The 27,067-nt window shown below is 45.4% G+C and overlaps 1 protein-coding gene across 1 annotated transcript in view; it reads right to left on the bottom strand.

Annotated features, from left to right (window-relative positions):
• The window catches only part of KLF7 (Kruppel-like factor 7 (ubiquitous)), a 63,648-nt gene that overhangs the window by 13,521 nt on the left and 23,060 nt on the right, over positions 1-27,067 (bottom strand). Inside the window, exons 2-3 of the mRNA XM_009576048.1 lie at positions 19,341-19,953; positions 827-950 (exon numbers count right to left, since the gene is read on the bottom strand). Coding sequence (XP_009574343.1) covers positions 827-950; positions 19,341-19,953 — 737 coding nt within the window. The remainder of the gene's footprint in view (positions 1-826; positions 951-19,340; positions 19,954-27,067) is intronic.

Genomic DNA, 27,067 nt, shown 5'->3' with positions numbered 1-27,067 from the left:
CAGAGATCCCTGACCCTACTCAAAACAACCCCATGAACTTGAATTGTCAGATGTGCCTAAATGACTCCTGTGCTTTTGAAAATGAAGCCCTTTGCTGTCTTTCATCGACTCTCCCGTTTCATCTGGGAAAGCATGGAGCCCTGGACTCAGTGGTAAGAGAAGACAATGATCATACAGAAATTAAGTGCTTTTCTTCTAGACATTTCCTATAGATTTGTGGCACAACAGCCACACACGCTGCCCACCCCTGCAGTCGCACACCCATATATTTGCGGGGCCCATCAGTTTCTGTTAACCGCTCTGCTGAAATGCAGGCAGCCAGCAGTGGTGCTTGGGGTAGCCCTTGAAGCGGAGCAGGTAGAGGGAGCTCTGCCTTTGTGAGGGCACCAGGCTCATACAACCAGGAGATGGAAAGCTGTGGAGATGCTTTATTGAGAGGTCCAGCACTGAAGTGGTCTAGGGCCCTCTGGACTTCTTCTCTGCTTCGAGAGTATTAAGAACAGCCGCTCTATGGACCAAATCCTGTGCCCACAACAGACACCGGCAAGTTTCAGTCAGACCTAAACCTGGTCCCACAACTTTCTCTGTGCTGCAGGATGGAAACAGCTTAGGCTGTTTAGGAAGTATTCCCCCTCTGCCAGCCCACCTGGCCACTGAGGCAGAAGGGACAGGGGCAGAGTGGAGGGTCCCTCCCTGGCTCGGGGATCAAGGCAGTGGGACAGGAGGCCAGAAGGGGCCCCTCTGCCAGGAGCCAGGTCTCTTGTCTTGGGAAGCCACTCACAAAGTCCACATGTTGCTTGAACACCGTGTTAGGAGGCTGCATTACCTGTCACAATGGTTGCATTTAAAGGGCTTTGCACCCGTGTGCTTTCTGTAATGCCTTGTGAGCTCGTCGCTCCGTGCAAAACGCCACTCGCACCCTTCCCACGAGCACTTGTAAGGCTTCTCACCTGCAGAGGGGAGGAGAGAACAGTCAGCGTGGCAGCAGGATTACTGAGCACTCACCTTGCAAGCCCTGTATCCTCCCATCTCAGCTCTGTCCCACTCGGGCAGGTTAGCCCATCACACAATTCATGGCCAGTGTAGGATGGAAACAATTTAGGGCTTATGATGCATTGTACTGAGGATGGATCCAGCCCAAATTTTACCACCGCTAAAATTCTTGCACAACCTTATTTCCCATTTCTAACAAAACCAGTCAATTACTCTTCAAAGAAGCCCTCAGAACATCCCCAAATGCCCGTCCTGCTGTGCGGCTGGAGCCTGATTTTCAGTCAGCTTTTCAGCTCACTCTGTCCTTGCCAGATAAATTACTGTGGTACCTGTGAGTGGCTGTACTAACACTTGAACATGCTGCAGGTGTGCACCACTACAGAGTGACCACCACCACTGCATCGCATACTTTAGCCTGGCTGCCATTTAACCCTCGTGTGGCGGGAGTCACATCTGTTCCCCTCAAGCTTTCATGCCCACTGCCCCCCAGAAGCTTCTTTAGTAGCTTCTGACAACAAAAACTGTTCCTTGGTTCAAGAAATTATGTGTCAGGACAGTAAGTGTGACAGGAGAAACGTTTTCTTCTTTAAATTATCTGGTCCTTCAGGCTTTTTGTGCTACACCTTTATCAGCTGTTATTCTGCCCTGAAATATTAACCATACCATTGAAGGCAGTGAAACGGTGCAGTGATAAGACAGGAGAGATTCTGGTCTGCTGTGTTCACGTTTACCTATCTTCTAACGCAAACCAACCTCTGGGGATCAAAGTCTCCCATGGTGTAACATCCGTGGAGTCATGAACACCTTCTGATGGAGAATTCCAAGGTCTCATGCCTCTCCCCTTTTCTTATGCAGTGCACATGTATTCGTGTGCATGCAAATTTATCATCTTCCCCCAGAACAAATGCTCCAGTGCATTTCCTCCTATATAAACTCCATGTCACTATTCCCCACGCAGTCAGCACCGTATGGATGCATTTGAAGGGGAGGGAGTTGGGATAAAACACAGACAAGAAATCACTTTCACTACCAAGCTTCCAAGCTGGGAATTATAAACAGAGAAGGGATTAGTACTTATTTATTTATTCTTAGAATTGCTAAGAAAGTGATCTTAAAAATCCTGCCACTGACCAAACTGAAGTTGCAGTCACGTGAAACAATCACTTGGCCACAGCAGACAAATTTCTCAGTGCAGAGACGCAGATTTCTATATTTAGCATGTCTATTCAGCAAGTAAAGGAGTGAGATCTGATTATGGGAGACCTCTGTATTTCAAGGTGACAAATTGGAGAGGAGCAACAAAAGTGAAGAGGGCAAGAGAATTGCATCAAAATACATGAAAAAAAGAGCTGTTCTCTGGTGAGTGAGTTTCTGCAGACTTCTTATGGCACAGGCAGCTCTGTTGCACAGTGGTCATCCGCCCCAGGGAGAACAGCAGAGTGGGCTGAGATGTTAACTAGAGTTGAGCCATTTTACTGGCCTCTGAGAAGTTTCTTTGGCTCAGTAGCTCAATTAAAGGATTCATTGGGGTGAACCAATGAAGAGGGGGCAGCAGCCAGCAAGACTTCGCCAAAATATCCATTTGTCCCTCAGTCCCTGAATGCAGAAAGGCCAGCCTGGATGTCTCTGTTGCGTGCCACAGTCCACCATGGGAAAATGCCCAACAGGACAATGGACTGAGCCAACAATAACACCACCCCACTTAGATTCTGCCTGCCTGGTCATCTCTGCAGACTTGCCTTTTGTTCTTTTTTTCTTTTAACAGGGAAAAAAAAAAAGGCAAGAAACTCCTTGTTAGTGAGCCAAGTGCTGGTGTCTTGTTTCTGGGCTGGTTACTCAACTGTAATTCAAACACTGTCATCAGTGCTGACCCCAGACACTAGAGCTGCAGTTTCAGTGTTCTCCACCCCCAGCCCTTGACATCCTACCCAGCATACTGCATCTGCTCTCCCCTTCTCAGAGAAAAGGGATTTCCCCAGCCGTGGTCATGTCCATGGTGGTGCACCGGTTTTGCCTGAACAGTTCATGCATTATTTTTAAAAGCTGTCAGTAAACAAGCCTTGATGATAATTCAGCTTCCTCGGTTCTCTGACGCTCTCTAGTGCCTACCTTAGAGTGGAGACAGCAAGGCAGACAAACCGCCCTGCAGCGTATGTTTGCTACACATGCTGCAAAGCAAATGCAGAAGACAACTGCTCAGCCAAATCTGGCAGGTACAGCCAGCCTGAAGGATACAGTCGCCTACAGAGAAGAAGGGTGAAGGAAAAACATCCTGGGCTTTCTGTGAAACAAGCACTATTAGGACTGAAGCCGAGTTTGGCTTGTTAACATTTGTCAAGAGCTTTGAAAATGTACAGTGCTATATATAGGTTACGAGAGACAGAAATGCCAAGCATGATTACTGGTAAACCCATGGGATGCCACATATCTCTGTTACTTGCTGCAGGGGCTCCTCTCTCAAGTGTTCCTGGTCTGGCCTTGCACAGCTCTGAGCTGAGTTTTGTTTTCAGATGCTTTTCCTCTGTAACCCAAGCCCCGTTCCACAAAATGTCAGACAGTACCTCTTTGTGCTCCAGACAGCAGGCTGGCACACAGTGCTCTGTGTGGCACAAGATAAATGCAAAGGTGCACGGTGACCTTTAAAGCCATGTCAGATGGCTCCTTGACCCAGAGACCTCAAAGAGGTTAGATTTGCCGCCCTCCTGCAGCTACTCAAAAACATAAGAGGGCAGGAGGAGAGAGACCTCCATATCTCTGCACGTGAAGACTAAGAACAAACTGCTTCTTTAATGGCTGCTTTCACCTTACCCAAAGATGAAATGAAAGCGTTATCTTGCCGAGGTGTACCTATGTAGGAAGCATGGGAATGGAGAAGAGGGGGAGGGTCCTCCTACCTCACTATGGGCAATGGCAGGGAGAAGAAACGGGAAGGATCCTTTCCACATGCCAGGCTGCTCTTCTGTTGTTGTAGAGGATTAGTGAGAATAAAAGGATAGATGGTAAAATCCTCCTCTGCTGAAGGCAATGGCAAAACTCCCACTCACTTCTACAGGGCCAGGATCTCCTCCTTTTTAACAAATTAATTATGAGCTTCAAAATCCAATTAAAAATAGGAACATCACGGAGCTGTGCCACACTGACTTTTTTCAGGCTCTAATTCCTGAAAATTAATAACCACACTTAAAACTCGTGCCTGCAAGCCACTGCCAGGAAGGAGGATCTACTCCTTAAGTCACCTTTACTCAACACAAGGATCTGTGCAGTGCTTAAACAAATCCATAAATCCACATTTACACAAACGCACTCAATGGAGGAGCCAATGCACATCCAAAAAGAAGCTGATACCCCGATATGCAGCTGTTAATACTCAGCTGTTACAGTTCAGAAGGTGCTCCACACTGTGGGGCTGGTTCAGCTTTCACACATCCACAAACGCACCTGGGAAGGGCAGGCAGCCAGCAATGCAGATACACGTTCAAGCAGTGAATTATGCAATTTTCTGAGATGAGCACTAGTGTTAAAACAACGTATCATTTGCTTATGGAAAATCTTCTAGAACGGACCCAGAATAGTGGCTTTCAGCTTTTTCTAATTTTTTCCCTGGCAGGTGGAGACCGCTACGTAGTGATTTCAAGCTTACTGACCCCACTCCAGTTTCCTTGGGCAGCATGTGCATCAGAGAGCAGTGCAGCGCAGTAAAGGTGAGCTGTTGAGTGAAACAGTGGGTATGCAGGACCCCACATCCACACCGCATGCATTTGAAGGGTGTTATTTCTGGCTAGCCGCAGCCTGGTCCTGTGGCCTGAACCCGTCCATAGGTGAAGCGTGCCAGCCATGCACTTGCAGAGCACCTCCCGGGACAGGCCATTCAAAACCACGTGTGTGCTTTGGCCAGGCTGAACCAAAGCACAGTGAATGGGGGCAACCAGAAGACTCACCTCAAAAGGGGACGCTTGATCACCAGAAAACACTCACATAGACACATCCTTAGTTGCCTGCTGAGGATCCCTGAGAAGCAGCCCGCGCATGCCTGCAAGCGCACAGAGCGCTGTGCTGAAACCTACTGATTTCGAAGGACCTTATCATCAGAAAAGCTAGTGGTACAGAAATGCTGTTAGCCCTTCAGATATGCTTTAGGGTTTCAGTCCATCGTGACTGCATACTTCCGTGAAGCAGTCTCTCTTCTTTGTGGCTCTGTCCTGCCATTTTAATCTTTTTATCTTCCTGGAGCATATTTTCATACCCTGAGACTGGGATTCTTGGGGAATAGGCTCTCTGTTCCACTTGTTTTTATGGCACCTCACACAACCTAGCTCTTCTTCTAAAAGAAGCTCCAAAGCACACTTCAGTAGACTCTGGCCCTCCATCCTCCTTGTTTCATCCAGCCTGGTCCAATCTGGTAACTGGAGGACAAAGACCTTTGCAAATTTATGGGAAACATGCAATAGCGAAGCTAGAATTTATGAGTCAAAACAAAAATCCATCAGACTTTGGCAGCCCTGAAATGGGGTCACTATTCCTTTGGTGACAAATGCAAGATTCTAAATATTAGGCACCTAGTTATAAAAATAAACAAATGATTGGTATAGCTTTCTCTTGAAAGTCAAAAATTTATCATTTGAAAATATGAAAGAGCCAAGCACACAATCCTAGCAACACTACTGTGGTAAACACACACCAGACTCCCAGCAAAACATGATTGATAGAGCTGGGCTGGTTCTGTGACGGAGACACCGCACTGGTTCTTGAGACTCCTCCCTCCATTTTCCAGCCTCGAGCAGTCTTGGTGATTTTTATCTCATGCAACTTTACATATCGAAAGCCATCATCTGAAATAGCCACCTATGGCTCTTTTTCAAGTTAATGGAGATGCAAAGCATGTGCGGAGTGTGACACATCAGACTCTGGTCAGACTGGAACCAGAGGTGAATTCCTCTCCTTTGATGGTACAGGGGGCTAGGCAAGCAGCTCAGCTGCAGGCAGCTGTATCTTTGCTCTCCAGGCACAAAACAGAGAACATCAGGTCTTCTCTCCAACACATACTTAGATTGTAAACCCTATATAAGCCTTCGCAATAAATATTCCCTCACAAAACACAGCAGTGGGGATGTTGTCTCTTCTCAAAATCCAGAGACCCCCTGTCCTTGCCACCTACATTCCCCGCAGGCACCCTCTAGGTCCCAGGGATATTTCTTTTGTACAAGGAGTAAGGCAGCATTTGCTACAGACATCTCACAGTAGCTGTTTCAACAGAGAGTGATTAGTAGAAACATTAGGTTACAGGACGCAGAGGTACATAACCGAGATCAGCTGAGGACACTGTCATGACCACAAAACTACAGCACTCAATGGACGCTGGGTACATTACACATCTTATATCTGCATTATTTATTGCCAATCCCAAGGGTTAAAAAGTCACGAGTCCAGTCTCCCGTAGAAATAATGAGATTTTAAAGAAGAAAATAATAATATTTAGCGATCATTTGCCTTCTGCTTTGTAGATAACCTAGGGCCATGATTTTAAACTTCTCTTTGCAGCCCTGCAGGCTAGAAACATTTATTACAAAATACAAAGAAAGGAGTTTCCTCTCCATTCCCTGGATTTCAAGAATAGGGACTTTAAGAAGAAAACCCTCCAGATTCTGGGATGTGCATGATAAGACCGAGAGTTGGCAATGCTGTGGGATGAAATCCTGGCTCCATGTAAGTCATTAGAAAAATGCCCATTAAGGCTTGAGTTTCACCCTGTATCTTTACAGAATTAAAAGTAAACAAAGATATTATGATTATCCATCTGTACCTATTTCCTTATCCCTCCCCTGCACCCCACCTTAAATACCACACCACAAACATATGTTGATTACAGTGCACTTAGTAAAACAATCAAGTAGGTTAAGCCCCCAGTCCTGCAATGAACTTCAGAGGAGAATCATAGATCAAAATCCCTGCTGGTATCTCTCCATGCTAAAACGTGGTACAGCCACGGGACTCCTTTTGTCAGTATGACTGATTTAGCCAAAAATGCTTAAAGAAACTGAAGGAAAAAAACCAAATCCTGTCTGTATGCACATTTTGAAGGCCATTCAAATAAGACATTTGTTGCACTATGTTTTAAAAGCTCCTTAATATCATGTTACATAACTACATAAAACTAGCATGCAAAAGTGTCTTTAAGAAAACAACAGAAACACTCCCTTAAAAATCACCATGTGTTCTAATCCACCATGAATTATTTACATATAGTTTCAGGATCCAAAAAAAAAAGTTTTATGAAAGAAACACAAAACATTTCCTTCCTTTTTAAAATCTGTGATTTAAAAACTGTTCAAAATGAAACTAGTTGTAAAAGCCTCAATGTTTAAAAATATGTATTGAAAGACAGCTTTAGCTACACTTGCTCCAAGACTGGTGTTCCTGGAGAACCAGACAAACTGCAAATTACAACTGAAAAAGGAATTAAAAGCAAGACTTCTTGCCTGGATTTCTCCTACAAGGAAGCTCTGGAGACCCGAGCCGTGCAAAGAAATGTGTGAAGAATCAAGTAGTGCCACTGGCTTTTTAAGAGAGTGTTTTAGTAACTTTCCTCGCCACCCTTTCTGAGAAATCCTTTTGGGACCTGCTGTTCCCAGGCTGGTGACTGGGACCGTGCCGTCGCAGCTAGCAGTGGTGTCACTGCAGGACACCCAAGGCATCCTTCAGAGGCTGGTGCCCACGGGGATGTCATCGTTGCAGACGCAAGTCGCTCAGAAATACCAGAAGCCGGTGTGGTTGTCAGTGAGAAGCAGGCCCCCAGATCGCCTTGCAGAGAAACGCCAGGCAGGCATTCATATTTGCTTTGCAGTTTATTACGAAAGTCTGCCACAGCACAATGGGACGCCTAATGTGGAACATCACATTAACAATATTTTATATTTATGTAGCACTCTTCATCTCCAAGGGTCCCTGAGAGCTTTACAAGCTACATACATGGCATACCAATGAAGCCGAGCCATAATTCTTCTAATTAGCTGAACATCAGCACACAGCACAACAGAAAACGTTACCGGTCACTCCTCTCTTCCTATGGAAAGAGCTACGTGATATTTAATAGAAGCACGTTGCAGAAAGACATTCAGTTTTAAGGACTCCTGAAAAAATTGTATCTAACCAGACAGGTCTCCTTAACACCCATGCCTGTCCTCCCTCATTACATATGCACACTTCGTCAAATATGAGACACAGAAGAGGAGTAGCCCAAGACCTGCTGCTTGTTAAATATCCCCACTTTCACACTAGATTCAGCAAGTTACCATCACATGGCTCAGGCAGCTGCTTTGCTGGTGAGGTTACAGAAAAGCTAGTGAGCAGCTGCAGTTCAGCAACAACAACATCACCTCTTTTTAAGATTAATAAGTTCATTTCTTTAGCAAAAAGGAAGAGCAGGCTATTTAATACACACATCCTCTGGAGATCAATGCTAACATCTAAGCGTATGTGCGTGCAAGCCATCAACCAGTAAAACTAATTACAAAAATCAATTTCAGATACTTTTCTGAGCCTTTCATTCCTCAATATACTCCTAATTGATTTTTGTTGGAGAATAGAAAGCCTAATTATTATTTTTATTATTACAAAGGAATGCAAGGGGGGGCAGTGGTCAGTGCTTAAGTGGCTCACCAATGCTTTCTACCCAAAAAGAGAAAAAAGAAAAAAAAAAGGCATTTTATTCACAGTTTTGCCACCTGCTGGAAAGATGGAAAAGCCTTTGAAAGGGTGACAAAGCACAAGAGAAAAGCTGGCAGGAGACAGTACAGGGCAGAAGAGGAATGTGACAGGATTGTGAAATACACAATGTGAGAAGGTTGTACCTATTTTTAGATGGGCAGGGATGATCAAGTGTAAAAGCAGTACATTTCCATGAACGATGTACAGCTCCTTTCATCCAAAAAGGTCAGCAGTGCCCTTATAGAGAGATGGCTCTGATCATGTCTATATTAGAGATTGGGGAAAAGAGGTTAAGAACCAGACCCAATGTCCAATGACTCTTTCTACAAACTTCAAAGCTCCGGATTAGTCCCTAAGGACCTTGCCAAAGCTCGTCTACCGCGCCAGCAGCAGTCTTCAGCATGTAGCCATGCAGGACACGAAAAGAAATTAATTTTTGCAGCATTACGTCTTACACACAGACAAGCACCTAAGACACATGCAGAAAGCCCACTTGCCTAGCTGAAAAGCAGAGAAAAGCAAAGCATGTAGCAACATTCAAAGAAATGGAAATTTTCCATTTTCCATTTTCTACTTAAGAGGACGCACTTAACAAATGCCCTTTGCCATACACGCCGGGCACTGAAGGTGGGGAGGAACGCCACGCTTTATCTCCCCGGGTCATGCAAGACTCCCATCGAGAGCGATAAAGCCTTCGAAACACTGCTCCCCTTTCAAGCCCCTTCTCCGCAGCTCCTCTCCGAAGGAAGGTCCTGGCTGGCGGGGAGCGGGGCTGGGGGACGGATGCCGGCGCCAGCCCGGGCGCACAACCTGCGCTTCTGCCCCATTAATTGCCGGCACATCCTCCCCCAGCCCCGGGCCCTGGGGACAGCAGCAGAGCGGCAGGCCCAGGCGGGCACCCGACAGCAACACCGGCAGCAAAACTACCCAATTAAGCCTCCAGAATAAATGAGTGAGGGGGGGAGGAAAATTTTTTAAAAAAAAAAAAAAAGGATGGAGTTGCTTGGCAACGGGAGGGCAGAAGCAGTTGTGCAGCAGGTCGGGCTGGTACCCAGGCGGCGGGCTGGCCCATTAGCACCCTGCATCTCATGCATTTCGTGCCGGGGTCTCCTAGTAACAGCCTGTGCACGCCGGGCTGTTGCGCGCTTCCCCTCCTCTCCTCCTGTTTCTCCCCACCATGCGAGGCATCGCTGTTTGCCCTAATTACACATTCTCCGCTGCTTCAAGCTGCCATTACTTCGGTTCCCAGAGGAGCAGCAAGAACTTTAAAAAAAATCTCCTCTAATAAGGGCTTTTAGTTTCAGATTCAGTGGAGGTCTGTGAGCTCAAAGATACAAGGCAAGGTAGCAGGGGCAGAAGTAACAGATGAAAAAGGAGAAAAATTCAGCAGCTCACTGGGTCAGATTTTTCCAGGACTCTGAAATATATTTTTTCCCTTTGTTTTTTGTAAGTTATCCCGAAGGGTGAACAATGAAGACAGCCCTTTCTGGGACATGGCACGTATTTACATGATCCAGAGCAGTGTATCAAAGATGTGCTCTTTGGACATCCGTGTTTTAGGCCAAGAGTTTCTGAGAAATTCCAGGCAAAATATAAAGGCAAATATTCCAGACAAAATATAAGAAACATGTATCAGGGACTAGAACCGATAAAAAAAATCTAAGAGGAACAGACACCCCCTTTTCCAAATGCTAACATTTTAAATGGATTTGCTCCATATTTTTGCTAATGAATGTGGTTTTTTGCTTATTCAAACTATTACAGTGTTGATGTTTTTCACCATTTATGTGTCATTCCATTCTCTCCCTTTTGCCACTGAAAAATCGGAGAAAGATGACAAAAAAAAAAAAGATGCATACTGGCAGAGACAGCACAGGAACAAAATACAAGGGGAAAATAAAATACATTCCCTTCTGCTTCCCAGTTTTGTCAACAACGAAAAGAAAAACGGAAGATGACCCAGGATGCTTTCATTCATTCAGATATTGGATTTGATTTGGGGGTGGAGGTGAAAGGGAAACTGTGTGCTTGGGCTTAAAAAATACACTGGCAAGTTCTCCCAGTGAAGGCTGCCCTGGTGTCAGGGCAGGGCTACCTACACGGTGGCAGGCACGCGATGTTTCTGGGCGAGATCCCATCCTCCCTGGTGCTTTCTCCCTCTCCTGGGGCTGGAGGTGGCAGGCTGTGCCCGGCGGTGCGGGAGCTCCTTGCTGCTTCACGCTGAGCAGGGCTCGGTAAAAAGGTCTTGGCAATGCTGCTGGGCAAACTTTGGTGAACCAAGCAGCCTGGTCTCAAGAGCACAAGGCAGCGAGCAAAGATAATTAATTTTACTGGCTAGGAAGCTTCCTCATCTGGATTTTTGAAAAGGCACAGATGATTACCTGTCCTTAGCTCTAAGGGAGGTACAAGCACCCAGTTGGAAACCACCCAGGTCATTCACGCTGCTAGATGACTGTCACTAAAGGAGGACACAAATGTACTGTGACATTTCATTGCTGGGGGATGCTGCATCTTCAGGGAGAAAGCTTTAAAAAATAAAGAGGTTTTCTGTATGAAACACATTTCCTAACACACATTCAAAGCCAAGCAAAGCCCAGGAAAAGAATCACTGTTGTGATTCTGTGGGTTTTGCAAAGAATTAGTGATAAAATTGTATCACATGTACTACACTCATATGAAAGTCAGTTTACAACAGATCATAGCTTAGTCCATCCCAGATATTCAGAGATAGAAGTCTTCTACTCAAAGACTATTTTCCATTACACAGGCCAAGTTTTTAGCTAAACTTGTTACACTGAGGACAGCTCTTTTCTCCCTGTCCCTCCCCAACACACATGCCACATTCTCCTAAAAAACAAATATTTTTCCTCCAACTTCTAAAGTAACAAACAGTAACCACACTGGAAAAAGACCAAATGTGGAAAATTTCACTCTGAAGAAGGAAAAGCTTTGCAAAGTTACAGGTGACCAACAAGAAGACATCCAAATGGAAGTTTATGCAAAATTAACCATAATACTGTTCCATGCAGTAACATACTGAACAGAAGTACATGCAGATGTGCATACCCATATTTTTATAACATTCATTTCCAAGAACTAATACAAGCTTCTAGTGCACTAATGATCGCTTACGGTCATCATAAAAAGCTAGAATGACATTGCAAAATTGTCCAACTAATCTATTAAGTTCTCTCTGTCAGTGGTAGGAGTCCAGAAGTACAGGAGGAAGGAATAAATCCCCACTAAGCCTCCGAATGCTCACTGCCATACACTGAGAACACCTTTCTTTCAGAACTCAGCTGGGGATCAGCTTTTATCTTGAAACACATGCTCGTCATCATTAGCTTAGCTAGCACGCCTGCAAATGTTTTTTCAGCATTCAGTTTTTGCAGCCCCAGATTTCAGTCCCAGGTTTTGAAGTCCAGACACCTTCAGGAGCGTATCTGCCCAACGCAACATTTGGGTGCCTATCTACAAATGGGGACTGCTGGGATTGTGAACTGGCCTGCAATGTTTTAAAGGCTTTTAATTCTTAGTAAGCCTTCTTATGTATAAAGCTGGCCTATGGGAAGATTTTGGTTCTGCAGTGACACAAAGGTTTTGGACACTCTCAGAGACCTGTGGATAAAGCAGGTCCCATGCAGCATTTTGTCCTCCCCTTTCCGAAATGGCTGCACTAGTCTTTAAACTGCCCTCACTTGCCGTCCTTGTCTCTCATTCATTTCAATCTACTGCAGCACATTACCATTCACTGCTTGACATGTGGTAACCAACTGGCTTTTGAGAGTGGTGTTAGTTGTTTTCTGAAGACACAAACACATGTCCTCCTAAACTCCAGCAAAACAGAAAGAGGCAATTTTATTCATGAAATCCACCCTGCGTTCTCTGCATCATAACCTTGCCCTTTAGCTATCTTTAAGTACATTTTTTCAGCCATTATTCCTCGTGCTAATGCAGGCCTGGCAGTTGGTCTGTGCTATATGGTGGGCACCACCTACGCCATGGTGCCCACGGTTTATTTGGGACCCCACCACCCTTGGCAGAAGCGTGGATGCTGTATTTAGGTCCGCTGTATTTAGGTCAGCTTCCACGAAGCCTTGCAGTTCATCGGCTCCTGCTTGCAAGTTGCTGATGATGATATGTAGGTATGCAGGACCATGTCTGCATGGGGTGTGAAAAGCAGGCTCTGGATTAGGAGAGGTCCATCCAGGCTCCTGGCTGCTTGCCCAGGTGTAACCCAGACTCAAATGCCCACGCTGTGGTTAGGAAGAGCCTAACCCGGCACCTGCTTTTGAGATGAGAGGTAGCGCACTCGGCTTTTCCTGCCCAGAGCACTTCAGCTCTCCCAGACTGCTCAGGCCCTTCTCGTCCAGCAAGCCCACCTTAGCCTAAAACAGCATCTCTGAGCACATATCTCTGATTCAGGCCTGGTGTGACCTCAAATACTTCAGAAGCACTAGTGCTTTGGACAAATGGACAAGAAAATCATAGCTTCTGGTCGTCAACCTGCCACTTGTATCCAGAGTGGGACAGCAGCAACAAAAAGGGAAATCGGCAGAAGACAAGTTGAGGGTTTTGTCTTCAAGTCTTTCTCTGTTATCCCTGTCATTTGCCCCCTTGCTGGGTGCCTCACAGGGGCTCAGGGGTGGATGGGTATAAAGAAAACACTAGATGACAAACTAGAAATGGCTCCTCCATGCCTTACCGAGGCAGCCTGCCATAACACTTGGAGGCGCCTGCACTCTCCCTCCTGCAGCTGCTGAACAGACAGCAAACATCACTTTCTAGGTCCTTCTTGTGCCAAAAATCATCTCACATGGCAAACAAACAAACAAACACACCAACAATACCTATTTACATTTTCAAATCCAAACAGCAAGACTGTCCCGTGCTATTGATTTGGCAGATGATGGAGCAGAAACATGGGACTGAGAATTCAGGTACTGGCAACTAAGCAATGGATGAACACCACTGGTGTTTTAAGTGGCAAGGGCTGCTTTTGGCAGGGCCCGTCCCCCCTGCCGCCTGGGAGGTTCACAAAGCTCGTTTCCTCAGCGTAAGCTCTCGCTGTAATAATGAAACGAGGCTCTGGCCCTCCACAGTGAAATCACAACTCTCCTCCAAACTTGCCAAATGGCTAAAAGGCTTCAAAACCATAAAGTTTTAAAGAGCTCATGGCCAGGTTGGGCTTATTTTAATCAGCTTTGATAAACTCTTGTTATGTTTTTACCCAGAAAACTTCAAAAACCCCAACCTCACAAAAAACCACATCTTTCCAATTTGGCAATGCAACTGTACCCCAAAACCAATCCAGCCCTGAATGAAGGTCTTTCTCACACACCCCTCCTCCCCCAATTCCCTTGCTCTTGTTTCCAGTGGCAAATTCACCCATTGTTTTAGCTGCTGCCATGGGAGCTTCAGCATCCTCCGTGTACCTCCGATTCCCCTTGCTGGGTTGCAGCCCTGCACACAGAGCTGGGGACTTGCTGCAAAGCCGTGGGTCTCTGTACAACAAAAAATCTTGGGCTTCGGCTTTCATTTCTCCTATGCTACCTATACTGTTCTCCCAAATGCTCTTCCCTAAGTCATTATTCAAAATCTTGCATCCTGCAGAATTGGAGCTGTGCTTGGCTATTTGCTTTTTCTTTCTCTTCATTCGCTTTCTGTTCACGGGTGCTACCACACTACACAATACAACAACGCAGCTTCCCACTCATGTGGTATCACTGACACAGATAGTCTTTATTTTCTCTATTATTCCTTTACTTTCTATTACTCTTCTTTAGCTACCATCCAGCCTACTCTCCTCAATTTGGTCTTTTCCGATCATTTCCAAATTCTGGATCTTTCCTCTTCTATCTCCAACACTTTGGGAAAGCTCTTCTCTGTTGTTTTAAACCCCATCTCAAAAACCTTCCCGTTCATTAATGCTCTTTCTAATACTCGTGTCTCTCGTCTTTTTCTTGCAAATGTAGTAATTTGTTTTCCTGCAGGGTGGATTTGTTTGTTTTAGTTACTCTCACCCAGCACTTTGGATCAAAGAACTATATAATTTAAAATAAGATGTCCTGACAATGTGAAACAAACTCCATTAAATAAGCGCTATCTTAAGGTCGCATGTAGATTCGTAACATCTATTTACATGGGCATTTCCCACTTGTTCTAGGTTTTAGAAACCTAAATATAGATGTGAGGTGCCCAACTGCTGTTTCTCAGACTTGAGCTTAGGTTGTACCAGATCCTGGTTTTAGGTGGATAAAGAAAAAAAACCCAAAACCTTCTGATGCTCATAAGATGCAAACCCCAGCAGAACCCCCTAAGTGTCATTTTTTATCACTATCCCAATCTTAAGGATTTCCTGGTCAGTTTATATGCGATGCTTTATCTCTGGCTATAAAGCACCCACGCCATCTCATATTTTTCCCTGTACATTACCGCAAGGAAGAAGGCTGATATGAATGGTTTTTTCAGGAGATAGAAATCTCCTCCAAAGGTCTTTGATCTGGGAGACACAGCGACGTCCCATGACTAATCTTTCCATAGGTCACAGGCCAGCTCACCCTCAGACTTATTTGCATCTAGACACTCGCCAGCAATATCCTGTTTTCTAATTTAGGAAGTACTGATGACTATACATGGTTTTTAGCTCATTCTAATTCCTTCCCTCTCCACTCTCCATTACATTGGCAATTCACCTCCATGCATGTGTGAAGGCTAGATGAAAATTTCTGTCTCTCAAAAGAGACAAAATGTCATTGTTTGCACTGATGTCTGGTCCATGAATAACTGTGAGAGAATGTGCTAGGGTTGGATTACGACTCCAGTCCTGGTGGCTCCTTCTTTATATGTTTTTACCTCACCGTCACATTGGCAGCATGGTCTTTCCAAACCTACAGCTCACCTTTTCCTCCTGTTTACAGGCCTAGCCGCTATTTCTCCCCTGACAGGCTTCTTTGCTGCCCTCTGACAGACAGTCCCACCACTGCTCTTAGCTCCTTTACAAACCCTTCGCTTTAGATGCCCCAGCTTACTTTGAATTCAGTCAAATATTTTCATTTCCCTTTCCATCCAGACAATGTTTTTCCCTTTCCCTTCCCCTTCCAGATTAAATTCTCTCCCACACAGATGATTGTTTTTCCCTCTCCAAAGGTCATCCAGAAGGTGGTTTCATAACCAGTTCAACCATTGATGGGCCTTACAGCGCTGTCCTGATTCTCTTACAGATGAGATGCGGGAGAGTAACGTGGGGGATGCACCAAGTGCAATGTGGGGTCTGACTGTCTCTGGGCTACCCAGCGAAGTAAAGCCCTAAGAGAAGACCATCTCCAGTCTAACAAGCTGCTATCAGTCTGTATTGCCTCCAGCCCAGCCTGGCTCATTACGCAGCAGCGAGGAACGCCAGCCAGCATCTGTCTGGTCAGCCTTACATACGAATGAAAGGAATGCAACCTCCTTCCACCGCCTTCCACCCCCCAGCTCCCCAGCCCATGGTTTTCTTGTTTTCATGCACTGCAGTAAACCCCTTTGATCCAGCAAGTGGACATTGCACGTGCAAGTTGGGTGACCAGCCCACATCTGCCTCCCTGCCTGTGAACCCCACACTGAGACCTCTTTGTCTGTCAGGGCACTCACACCCTTTTACACAGAGCCTGCACTGGCAGACTGCTCTTGAGTGACATACTAACAAACTAGCAGCCAAAGGAAAATATCTCGCAATCATTTCAGACCCTCTGGCTCAGCCACTGACTAAGCCAAGTGGCTACTGGCCATTGGCACTGCTGGGTGCATTCACAACCCACAGCACACTCAGCTCATGGCGTGAAAAAAACAAAGCACCAATGGAGAAAAGGGCTTCTTATCCCTAGCCCTGAAGGCGTGCATGGGAAAGGAGGCAGTCCTGCCATTTATAATTCAGTCCCAAATTTCCATAGCTATTCCTCTCTGTCCCTCTCTTTTACCAGAGGCAGGAGCTCCCTGCGGGGAAACCCCACTGCAGAGGTCAGCGTGAACAGATTTAATGTCTTGATTGTACCAGCTCTGATTTAAGGCATCCAGCAGTCAGTGTTTTTTAAGGAAACAGAGCACTTAAGCAGGATGAAGGGGTCTGAATGACTTTGTGCTTTGGACTCAAATAAGCTAGTTAGATAAACCTATCACACCCCTCCCCTTGATTCACTCAGACTGCTCCCAAGATGTACATGTTCAAAGATATTAAGACAATCTGCTTTCCACAGAGAAAAATGGGAGCCAGGTGCCTACCTGCTCCCTGGTTCTGCATCAAAGATGTATTTTAACAACAAGGCTGCATCCAGCCCTCATCGCAAAATGAAACCATGCTTTCTACACAGCTATGCACAGCTAGGACGTGGTAGGTGCAGGGTGCTTATATGGGTGCAAAGATAGGACAGCTCCTCATCTGGCTTTGTATTCCCTCTCGGCTTTTGCCTTCCTGCTTTCCTAACAACCTATGCTATCTGCTTAGGACCTGGTGGATGGAAACAGGAACACTCCCATAAACTAGTAAATGGTTTAGGGGCTGGTTAAACTACTGATGGTTTAACTGGCAAGATCAGAGGGGCAGCTGAACCCACGAGGTGAGGTGCTGGGAGTGGGAGGTGTGGGCACTCCACCTGGGCAGCTGCAGTCTCATCATCTAATACAGGTCTTCCCCACCTGCCAGCAAAGGTGGACTTGCCTTTCTCACCATGCTGAGCACTGCTGTGGGTGGGCAGACACATACATGTCAGTGGCACTATGTACAGTCTAAGGCTATTCAGAAGTATCACAGGGCCAGTGAGAAACGTTTCTCATCATGGATTAGTCGTAAAATGTAAGATTTCACATGCGGATATTACCAAGGGGAAAGCTTTTGACCTCAGATACAAAATTCAACCAGACCTAAGGCTGGGTTCAAAAGCATGCAAAATCTTGCAAGATTTTGTCTCCAAAGGGTGGAGGTGTTGAAAGAGTAGTGGGTTTTGTAAGTGCTCTCTCGGGACTCCTGTTCCACATCCCCACCTACTGGGTGACAAAACCAGAAAAACTCCACAAGTTCACCCTTTATAGGCAATCGTGTCACATCCCTGACTAACTTCAGGAAGAGTTGTGTAAGACCCATCACTTCCAGCTCGAGGAGGAACGCAGGGGTCACATCTGAACAGACAAGACCACTGCGTCAACGGCTCTCACGCTCTGCGTTTGTGCCTTCACGGGAGCCCTGTCGCCTGCTGGAAGGCCTTGGCTGGGACGTCTGCCCCGACAGCCCTGGCGGGGGCCAGCCTTACAGCGGCACTGGCGCTACAAGGAGCCTCCTGACCACGTTGCTGCAGGTTTTAAAATGACTGCGCTACTTTCACTGGCTTTCAAATCACTGGATCACAAGTGAGGTCACTCCTGGCAAGGTGGCTATCCCCAGTAAAAGCACTAGAAAGCCCATATAAAAAGATCCAAACCAATGCCTTTTACATCTTAATATGATTTATACTTCAGACCATGTAAGTTTTACGGGGCTGCCTAGTATTTGATGGATGCAGCTCTCTTAACAACCCACACATTTGTTTGATTTACTGCACTGGTCCAACATGTTATTTTCTACCTTGCAAGAACAACCTCGCTTCTAGGAATCTGCCTGCATGATAAGATCGTGAATTAAATGTGCAGTTATCATAAGAGACCACACATTTTACAGTAAAATTGAGAAAACTGATTACAGCAATCCCTCTGGAAACAAGAATAATCACATGATAAGACAGTGCTAATAGGAATTTATCATCTCTCATCACATGTGAAGCTTAGAACAAAGCAGCAACGCGCGCAAACTGCACAGCTACTACTGGCAATGAATACCAGCCGCAAAGCTAGTGGGGACTATGAACAAATGACAGGAGAGTGGGGATCCTGAACAGCCAAACCTAAGTCAATTCGGTATGCTTCAAGAAGCTTACACAGAGCTTATATGCAACATTAGTAAATATTACCCAAAATAACAGCCTGACACGTTTCCATACATCATATTCCCTCTCTACCTACATTATTCAAACTCCATGTTATTCTTTCATTTGTTCTCACTGTATTTTATCACCAGAGAAGTCCAAGATTGTGAGTATCTCAACAGTATGTACATCTGTGTACCTATATGTCTGCATCTACGCACATGTTCTCTCACGCACACACTATTCCTAAACCACGTATCTCAGATCTGAAATACATTTTTCTCTTTCCCCCACACGAAAGGCAACAAAAACCTGCCCACGCTATTTTCTATTTGAAGCAATTATCACTTGATTAAAATTAACATTTTTAAAGTTGTCTTGGGGAAGTGAGTGCGAAAACCCAAACTGGCATGCCCACAGTTTTAACATGAATGATACATCTACATCCCTTAGGCATCCTAAAATTACTCTGCATCAAGCCCCATACAACATATGAAACCCCAACAGGTTAATGGTAGATGGTGAGAACTCCTCTGTTCTATTGAATCATGGGTACATTTGCTGGCCTACCATTTTTCCACTGCCCTGTTTCATAGACAGAAGCTCGGACTTTCAGAAGAGAGTTTTTTTCTTTTCTAAATGAGAATAAAAGGAGATGGTTACAGTTAGGTGGCGGGAGTACAAGATGAGAGAAGCATCCTACACAAGTACCTGTATGAGTCCTCTGGTGAGCCTTTAAGTGGGAGCTCTTTGTATAAACCTTCCGGCACCCATTAAATTGACAGCGATGAACCCTCTTCTTGTTTTCTGGGGATGTTTCTGCCCCTGTACCTCCTTGTTCACTGTCACTTTGCCCGCTTTTTATTGTCCCCGCGGTCGCTGTTGCTACACCCACTTTCACGGAGCTGAGTGAAGTTTTCTTGGCCACCAATTTCAACGTCACCGTGCCATCCACCGCTGAGAGAGTTTGTGAGGTTTTTACAAGATGGCGGCTGAGCTCCGGAGAGGAAGGGGGTGTTAATGAGGTTACTGCATTGAGTTGGGCCTGGTTGACGGCTGTGTAGCCTTCTGTGGAAGAGCTGGTGGACTGCAAGCTGAGGCACGTCTCAGACAACAGCTTGTCCCGTGAGAGGATAATGTCCATGTTGGCGCTTTTGTCACATGTACTCGTCTCCACTGGTAAAAGGATGGTGTCCAGCCGTCGGATATTGTCCTCTGCATCTGGGGCTGAGGAGGCATGAAGGAAGCAGTCCAAATCCTCACCAAAGGTCTCAGAGATCTTCCGTGGTTCAGTCTGAAGGTATCGCTCCAACTCCAGGCATGTCTGCAGGAGGGGAAGAGAGAGGGGAGGGAAAGAAACCACTGTTAGAGAGAGATTACAGTGTACCTCCCACCTAGGGCAGGAGAACAACATGGTCCAGTGCCATTCAGAGACAGCATTCATGCACGCCAGCACTTTCTCGCGAGACGGTCAAATTTTGGGAGACATGAGGATTTGGCACTTGTTTGATGCTGCTCTGAGACAGAGTGTGGGAATATCTGCATATGGTAGCGGATACTATGGTAGAAGTGAAGATACGACAACCAGAAAGCATCCGCTGCATTTTCGTGAGTCTGTACATTGTCCCATGGATACCAGGCCCTTCCCAGTTTTAAGTGTAATCTGGCCAACAGTCACCTCCATATGAAACCATCCTAATGGCTCCATCGCCTGGCCACGTAAAAACAAAAAGTCACCTCTCCAAAGAACTGCTTCCTCTTCCTTCACAAACATTAACTTTCACTCCAAATTTAGCTCAGCATAGCTGGCTGGGGCCCAATCTGTTCCTAAAACAGCACAATTCTGAAGCGTAGCATTTTAAGATAGGAGACAGGGAAAAACTTCCAGTGACACCACAGCTTGTTTAAAGGGCCTGAGAGAAGGAAAGATGTGACAGAAAAAAGGGACCTACTGTCAGTTTTAGAGGGTTTTTGGCACATCTGGTCAATCGGGGCTTCTTGTGTACAGGACACCAGACTTGCACACAAACACACACACGCACCTTATTAAAAAGCAGGTGAAGGCGCAAAGAGGCTGCCATATAAAAATGTGTTCCTGCATCTCCACAGCAGTGATCATCGGCACGAGGATGGAGTGAGCCTCCTACCTGAATGTATCTTATACGACGTGCCCTGAGCTAGCCCCAATAAAGCCTCCAGGCAACATCATGCTGCCCAGTGTTCTCCATAACCAACATTATAAACTTTTATTGTTTATAGAAAACCATTTGCTGTAGTTTCAGGAGCTTTTAATGGAGTTTATTAGTGCTATTTTTCATTTCTCGCTGCCTGAAAGGCTAGCTGGTTTAACACCACCACTGTGATTTTACAGGACTTGCAGAAACAGACATTCTAACTAATACTTTTTAGAAATCTCTAAAAACGACTCCTCAGAGAACACTTCTAGAGATAGTAAGGAAGGGATGTTAGGCAAAAATTTTCAGCCTATGGGAGCTGGCGACCCAACTACATCTCAACCTGGAGAGTCCAGCATCTGATCAAGAAACAAAAGATTCGTATGACCAGAGGAGAGACAGAGGCTCCTGTCTTCTGGGTACAAAGGTCCCATCAACAGCAGTGAAACGAGGCCCCCACTCACTCTCTAGGAGCTATCAGGTAACTCAAGATTATTACTTTCAGTGTACCCAGGAAGCAGCACTGCTGGTTGCAGATACAATTTGTTGGGATGACTTTCAGAGTTCAGAACTGAATTTGTCAGACGGTTATCTGTTGTTTCTTTTTAAAGTAATAGCTGATTATAGACCCGAGCTGTAGAGATGGACTTGGACAAAAAGCAATAAAATGGCAACAGAGACATGCTATACTTTAGCGTGTAGGTCATCTTCAGTGGCGTAACACTGTATATATGATGTGTCTGCACACAGGCCTGGAGGTGGGACACTTACCAGTTAGTATTCTTGCCTTAAGTAACCTTTCCATGTTCTTTTTAAAGTGCATTTCTGGGAGGAATGGCTTTAGCTGGGGATCTGGTCTCTCCCCAGATGAATCCTAACATGTTTAGGGGGGTGCTTTCCAAATGTGCTCCTCAGTCTTTCAGGAATAACCCCCCTCACCAAAAAAGGCAATGCTTTTGCATTCCCCACGTCATGTAATTTGGGCTTTCTGGCCCACTTAGCCTTCACCCAGTGGGGCAGAAACAGGTTTAGGGGCTGAATAAATAAAAGGCTTCCAAAGGAAAGTGCAACTGTAATCACAAATGAGGGATGGAAAGGGGGAAAAAAAAAAAGAAAGAGACAGGGACTCAAGGCCATTAAGTCTGATGACAGTGACATGAAATTTCAATTGCTGCAGGATCAGAAAGCTGCACGCCGGCTCCGGACTGCCCGTGGAGGGGAGGCAAGCGGGAGGTGCTGCTCCTTTAAGGCATCACTACCCCATGACAACAATAGTGGGCCTGACAGTTTTTTCCAGCTTCACCATTAATTTTCCATAAAGAGCAGTTTCTCGATGAGCCCTTTTCAGGCAAAGACTGATGCTTCAGAAACCTGTAATTATTCCTGGCTCCCCCCTCCCGCAGCCATTGCACCTGTGCCATTTCAAGACACCAGCTGGTCATGTCTTGCCTTCTGCCTCTGAAATCCAAAACCAGTGGATCAAGCCCATCTCCCCATAGAGGGGGGAAAATAACAACTCAAAGAAACAATATAATGCAGTCCCTCCCTCCCACCCCCCTCAGCCTCTCCACCAAGTCAATAGGGAGGAAGAGCCTAGCAACGCTGAGCCAGAAAAGCCCTCCACCTAATCTGCATGGCAGACAAAGCCTGGTGAGGGGTGACGGCCACAGCCCTTCCTTTACCCCCCGCCAGGGCCCTACCTGCTGCTGCATTTGCCAGGGCAGGCAATTGCCGACAGAAACCAAGTGTCTTTCCCCATATGCACTTCCCAGCTTCTGCCAAGTACCTTACGCGACCTTCCCTCTTCCTGGCCCAAATCACCCAGGGAGTGGTGAGGCAGGGTTTTGAAACCAGCCTGCTTTCTTCACTCCTGCCCTGGCAAGACTTTTAATTTTTAGGCCAACTAAGCCCACCCCCTCCACCTGGAGAAACCAGTCAGGCTGACACCACCAAGGTCCCCACTCCAGCCCGGTGGACCATCAGGAGAGGTAGGAGGGTTCTTTGGTCTCCATTCCCGTGAAGTCATTTGCCAGCGAGCACATCAAAAACTACCAATTTTTTGTGGGAGCAGCAACGTATTGACCACTATACACAGAGACATGAACCCAAACTGCTGGATTCAGATGCTGGTGAACCCCTGTAGGTCTCCTACTTCCACTACCAACCTGGTAGGAAAATGGTCCAAGGATACCCAAGACAGGTGCGAGCTGCTCTTGCTGTGCTCTTGTCATAGTTCTGTTGCATGTCCAGCTTCTCCTTAACCACACATGCAAGAGAGGGGGAGCTTTGTGTCATGGATGTAATACATCTCACACGTGACGTTAAGTCTGACTATCCTTTGGTTGCTACGTTTCAGGCAATTTGGTGGGTATTTCTTACTCAGTGCCTGTAGGATTTACAGCAATAAAGACTTCGAAAATTGCAATGAGAAGAGGAAGATGGCTCCCTTCAGGAACACAAGAAGAAGATCCAGAAGATTGCTGATTGCCACTTTCACAGACGAGGGATAAAAAGTGACCCACTACTTCAACCCATCTGTCCTGATTAACAAGGGTCATTCTCCTTGCATCTTGCTCCTCAATTTAGCCAGTTAAATTATGATTCAGGGCTGACAAATAATAGGATGTGACTTTGTGAGACCCCACGTACTTGCAGAAAGCCAGCTAGCAAAGGATGGCAGTCTGGCACATGGACATTCCCGACAAGGCCTCAGTCTGATTTTTCCATTTTGGATGCAATTGCAAAAAGGCTCACTTTCCCAGCAGAGGCACATTTCCATCACGTGCAAGAAACGCTGTGTGTTTCCTGCCTACACAGCGGTAACTCATATAACAGCTCTTCGCTCCCCACATTGTACTATCATCTCAGTCCTCTGGGGCACATATAGCAGCAGAATACACGTAAACTGCACACCATGATACTTCCACATGCAGCACTAGATCCTTCAGACAGTACAAGACAGCCACTGTAGTGCTGTCCTATGCCTGGTAAGGACCTACTTCTTACTTGTTAGTCCTTTCAGTGTTTGCAGTAGCACTGATCCAGGGAAATTCAGTGTTCAGTACGTCTGTCAATTCAGAAAGGTATGACCTCTAATCTACCTGTATTCTTACCTCTGGAGCTCATCTAAAGCTCATCTACTGAAAGTAAAGATTATTTATCAAACACATTGATCATGCTCACCACTATGAAATACAATGCAAGGGAAACCCAGTGTGTGCCTCTGATAGTAGAGATGTGATACATGTATACCATTTTCAGCAGAGCTTAGCACTCACCTAATTCTGCAGCCAGCAGAAATCAAGACAGTTTTGCTACTAACTTCAAAAACAAGACAAACCCCAGACTTTCCAATCCCTCCCAGACTTGCAGGTACTCAGTTTGGTTCAGACAGCCGAAGTTTTAGGGGTTTTGTCAGCTGTCCGGGTTAAAGTGCAACCCAGAACATTCAAAATCCAGATATGAAAGAGCTGGAGTCACCACTCATGACGTTTGACTTTATCACTCTTCCCCAGAGAGCGACCAGCATGAAGGCTCTAGCTGGGACCACCACCGTCATCAATGTGCCAAACGTCAAGGCAGTGGATGTCTCTGTCTCCCCTTTAGAGAACGATGGGGGAAAATGTGCCTGTAGGCCAGGGGCCTCTGCAAGGACACAAGTTTGGCATCTGGGTTCAGCTCTGGAAAACCTAATTCCAACTGATGACCCAAAATGAACTCTCAGTTCCCAGGGTATAAATCTAAACTTGCTCCAATGAATTGCGAAGAACTGGTCTCGATTGGCAGCCATGTTATATATCAGAATTTGACCCATACATACAGGCTCTTGAAAAATCGCAGGTCACTTCAGAAGCACCTGCCTATGCTGCGAAGTTTTGCACAACTAAAGACAGGACAATTGGCAACAGTAAAGTTCTGTCAAGGGTAAAACAAAGCCCAAACACTTATAATGATTTGAGGACAGAAAGTCAGGGAAGACACCTTATCAACATGTTCACTGGGTTCCTCTGTTTTATTGATGCTGAAGTATTTTATAACATCTTGATTTTGAATTTTTCTAGCAGATCATGGGAAGTTCTTATCTGGAAGTGCTAGTTACTTCTAAGTGCCATTTTACTGCAGATATAATTGGACATCAAGCATCAATCTTGGAAGTTATCCAAAACCTAATTAAGAAGTTGGATACTTAGATTAGGCTGTGACAGAGAATGAAAATGTCGAATGTGGTTGACAAGCAGGTCTGATCTACCAGCTCTGTTTACAATACTTGAAAGGATTCTCTTTGCAGCATAATTTATACGAGCAGAGCAGAATTATACATGCAATACTGAAGGTCAAATTCCAACCTCCAGCACAGCCCCATTGCTTTCCATTGGCACGTAAAAAAGGAGCTTCATCTCTAACTTTAAATAATTGTGAAAGTCTCAAGACTGCAAAGGAAGAGAAAACATCCTCAACCTGAAAGCAACCCAAAACAATAATTCTAAGGTCAGTGCCACCGCAGTTCACTCAAGCTCAGAGCAAACATCGGCACCAGGTCCGGTGCCCGGTGTCAGTATTTCATTCTTCAGCAGAAGAACAAAAGCTTTGAGCTACGGTGGCACCTGCATTGCTGATGCCAGAGGCAGATATTGAGCTGGATATCGTGGGGCAGTCCTGAACTTAAGAGGAATAAGAGATTCAAAACTCACCTGCCTTCCCTGAAATGGCATGTTATTTTTGCCCTTAACCCTAAAACAAGGTTTGAAAGATGCATCTTCTTCCCACTGCCAAAAGCCTTCATTACTTCCTGAACAACAACAACAAAACCCAATACTCTTGCCCATCTATTCCAAGATTGTCATCTGTTCCCACCCAGCTGCCAAAACCTCCAGCTTTTCCTCTTGGCAACCTCTACTGGGCAGTTGCTAGTTGTCAAAAATCTGCAGCACATCAGAAGCTTAACATTCGGGACAGCATAAAATAAACAGAATTTTAGTATTAAAATAAGTAGTTTTGCAAAATACACTTGGGAAAATGGGAAAACTGCAGTCTGAAATGAATGAGTAGTAAGAAAAAGTTTCAGGTAATAGCAAATAATTTCTATTGCAAAGGATTTAAGACAAAACTCCTAGTCATGTGCCAGCACATCTTGCCTTCGTGTTATATAGTTCATTGAAAAAACAGACAGCTAAAAACACCTTCCAGGTACAACAATAAGACACTTAATGACGGCTAACTCATGGTAAATATCTGCATGCATGTTCTTAATCCCTTGTATATATGAAGCAAATCAAGTTAACTGTACAAACAGGCTTTTGCCAAGAGCAAAAAGCAGGCACACACATAGTCAGGAAAGATCATGTGATAGGCAAAGACTTGTTTTCCTGTGGTAACTTCACCATATGCCTGAGCCATCAGGCTAGTCCTCTCTAACACCAGCTGAATGGGTCTCACCAGCCACCAGAGTCTGCAATGGACAAGTCTATTAACTTTTGACTAGGCTACACGGGACTCAAGCCTCTGTTTGCAAATTTCTTCAATATAATAATGGCCTGTGCCCATTCTCCCTCTTGGTCTGAGCCCAAAGAATGAACCTTTAAGGAAATGTATTTGGCCAAACCAGCCCATTCACTGTCATTCATGCACAACAGCACTCTCAACGAACACTCTCCTACCACGACCCAGACGGCCTTCTCCCTGGATGTTCTTCACAGCATTTTTCTTCAGAGCATAAAAGACGCTGCAATCAGAAGCCTCAACCACATTCAGCACAGATATATTTTAATGTAAAAAGTTCTGCAAATTTACTTAAAGGACAGAATCACTACCTTCATGTAAACACAAGCCATTTTCCTGTTGCTCTGGGGCATTATCAAAGGCTTGATCAGCCTTTAAAACTCAAAGGATCAAAACCAATTTTGCCATAAATTAGCAATTTTCACCAGCAGACATGGGTGCTAAAACAAATGTCTCAAACAGGAAAAAAGTCTGAACCTATACTCTAACCAAGGAGTCAAAATCAAGATTTGTTCCCAAACTTAGCGATAATGAAATATGTCTTATCTAACAAATATTCTTTTAAATGGACAAGCCAAAGTTATTCACTAAAAATCTATGGTATTTGGGCTCTAAGCATAGAGAATTTCAGTGCACTGGTTGTGAGATATTGAACAAAGGACTGCAGCTAAGCGTGGCTGAATTTGATAGGCATCTAGATAAAAAAAAAGGATGAAAGAAATCTGCAAACACTGAACAAGGGCTTTGGAGGGCTTTTGTTGTTTT

Source organism: Fulmarus glacialis, unplaced genomic scaffold, assembly GCF_000690835.1.
Source record: "Fulmarus glacialis isolate BGI_N327 unplaced genomic scaffold, ASM69083v1 scaffold7614, whole genome shotgun sequence".
Taxonomy (NCBI): Eukaryota; Metazoa; Chordata; class Aves; order Procellariiformes; family Procellariidae; genus Fulmarus; species Fulmarus glacialis.
Note: the sequence above shows the minus strand (reverse complement) of the source record. Positions and strands in the feature narration are given on the sequence as shown.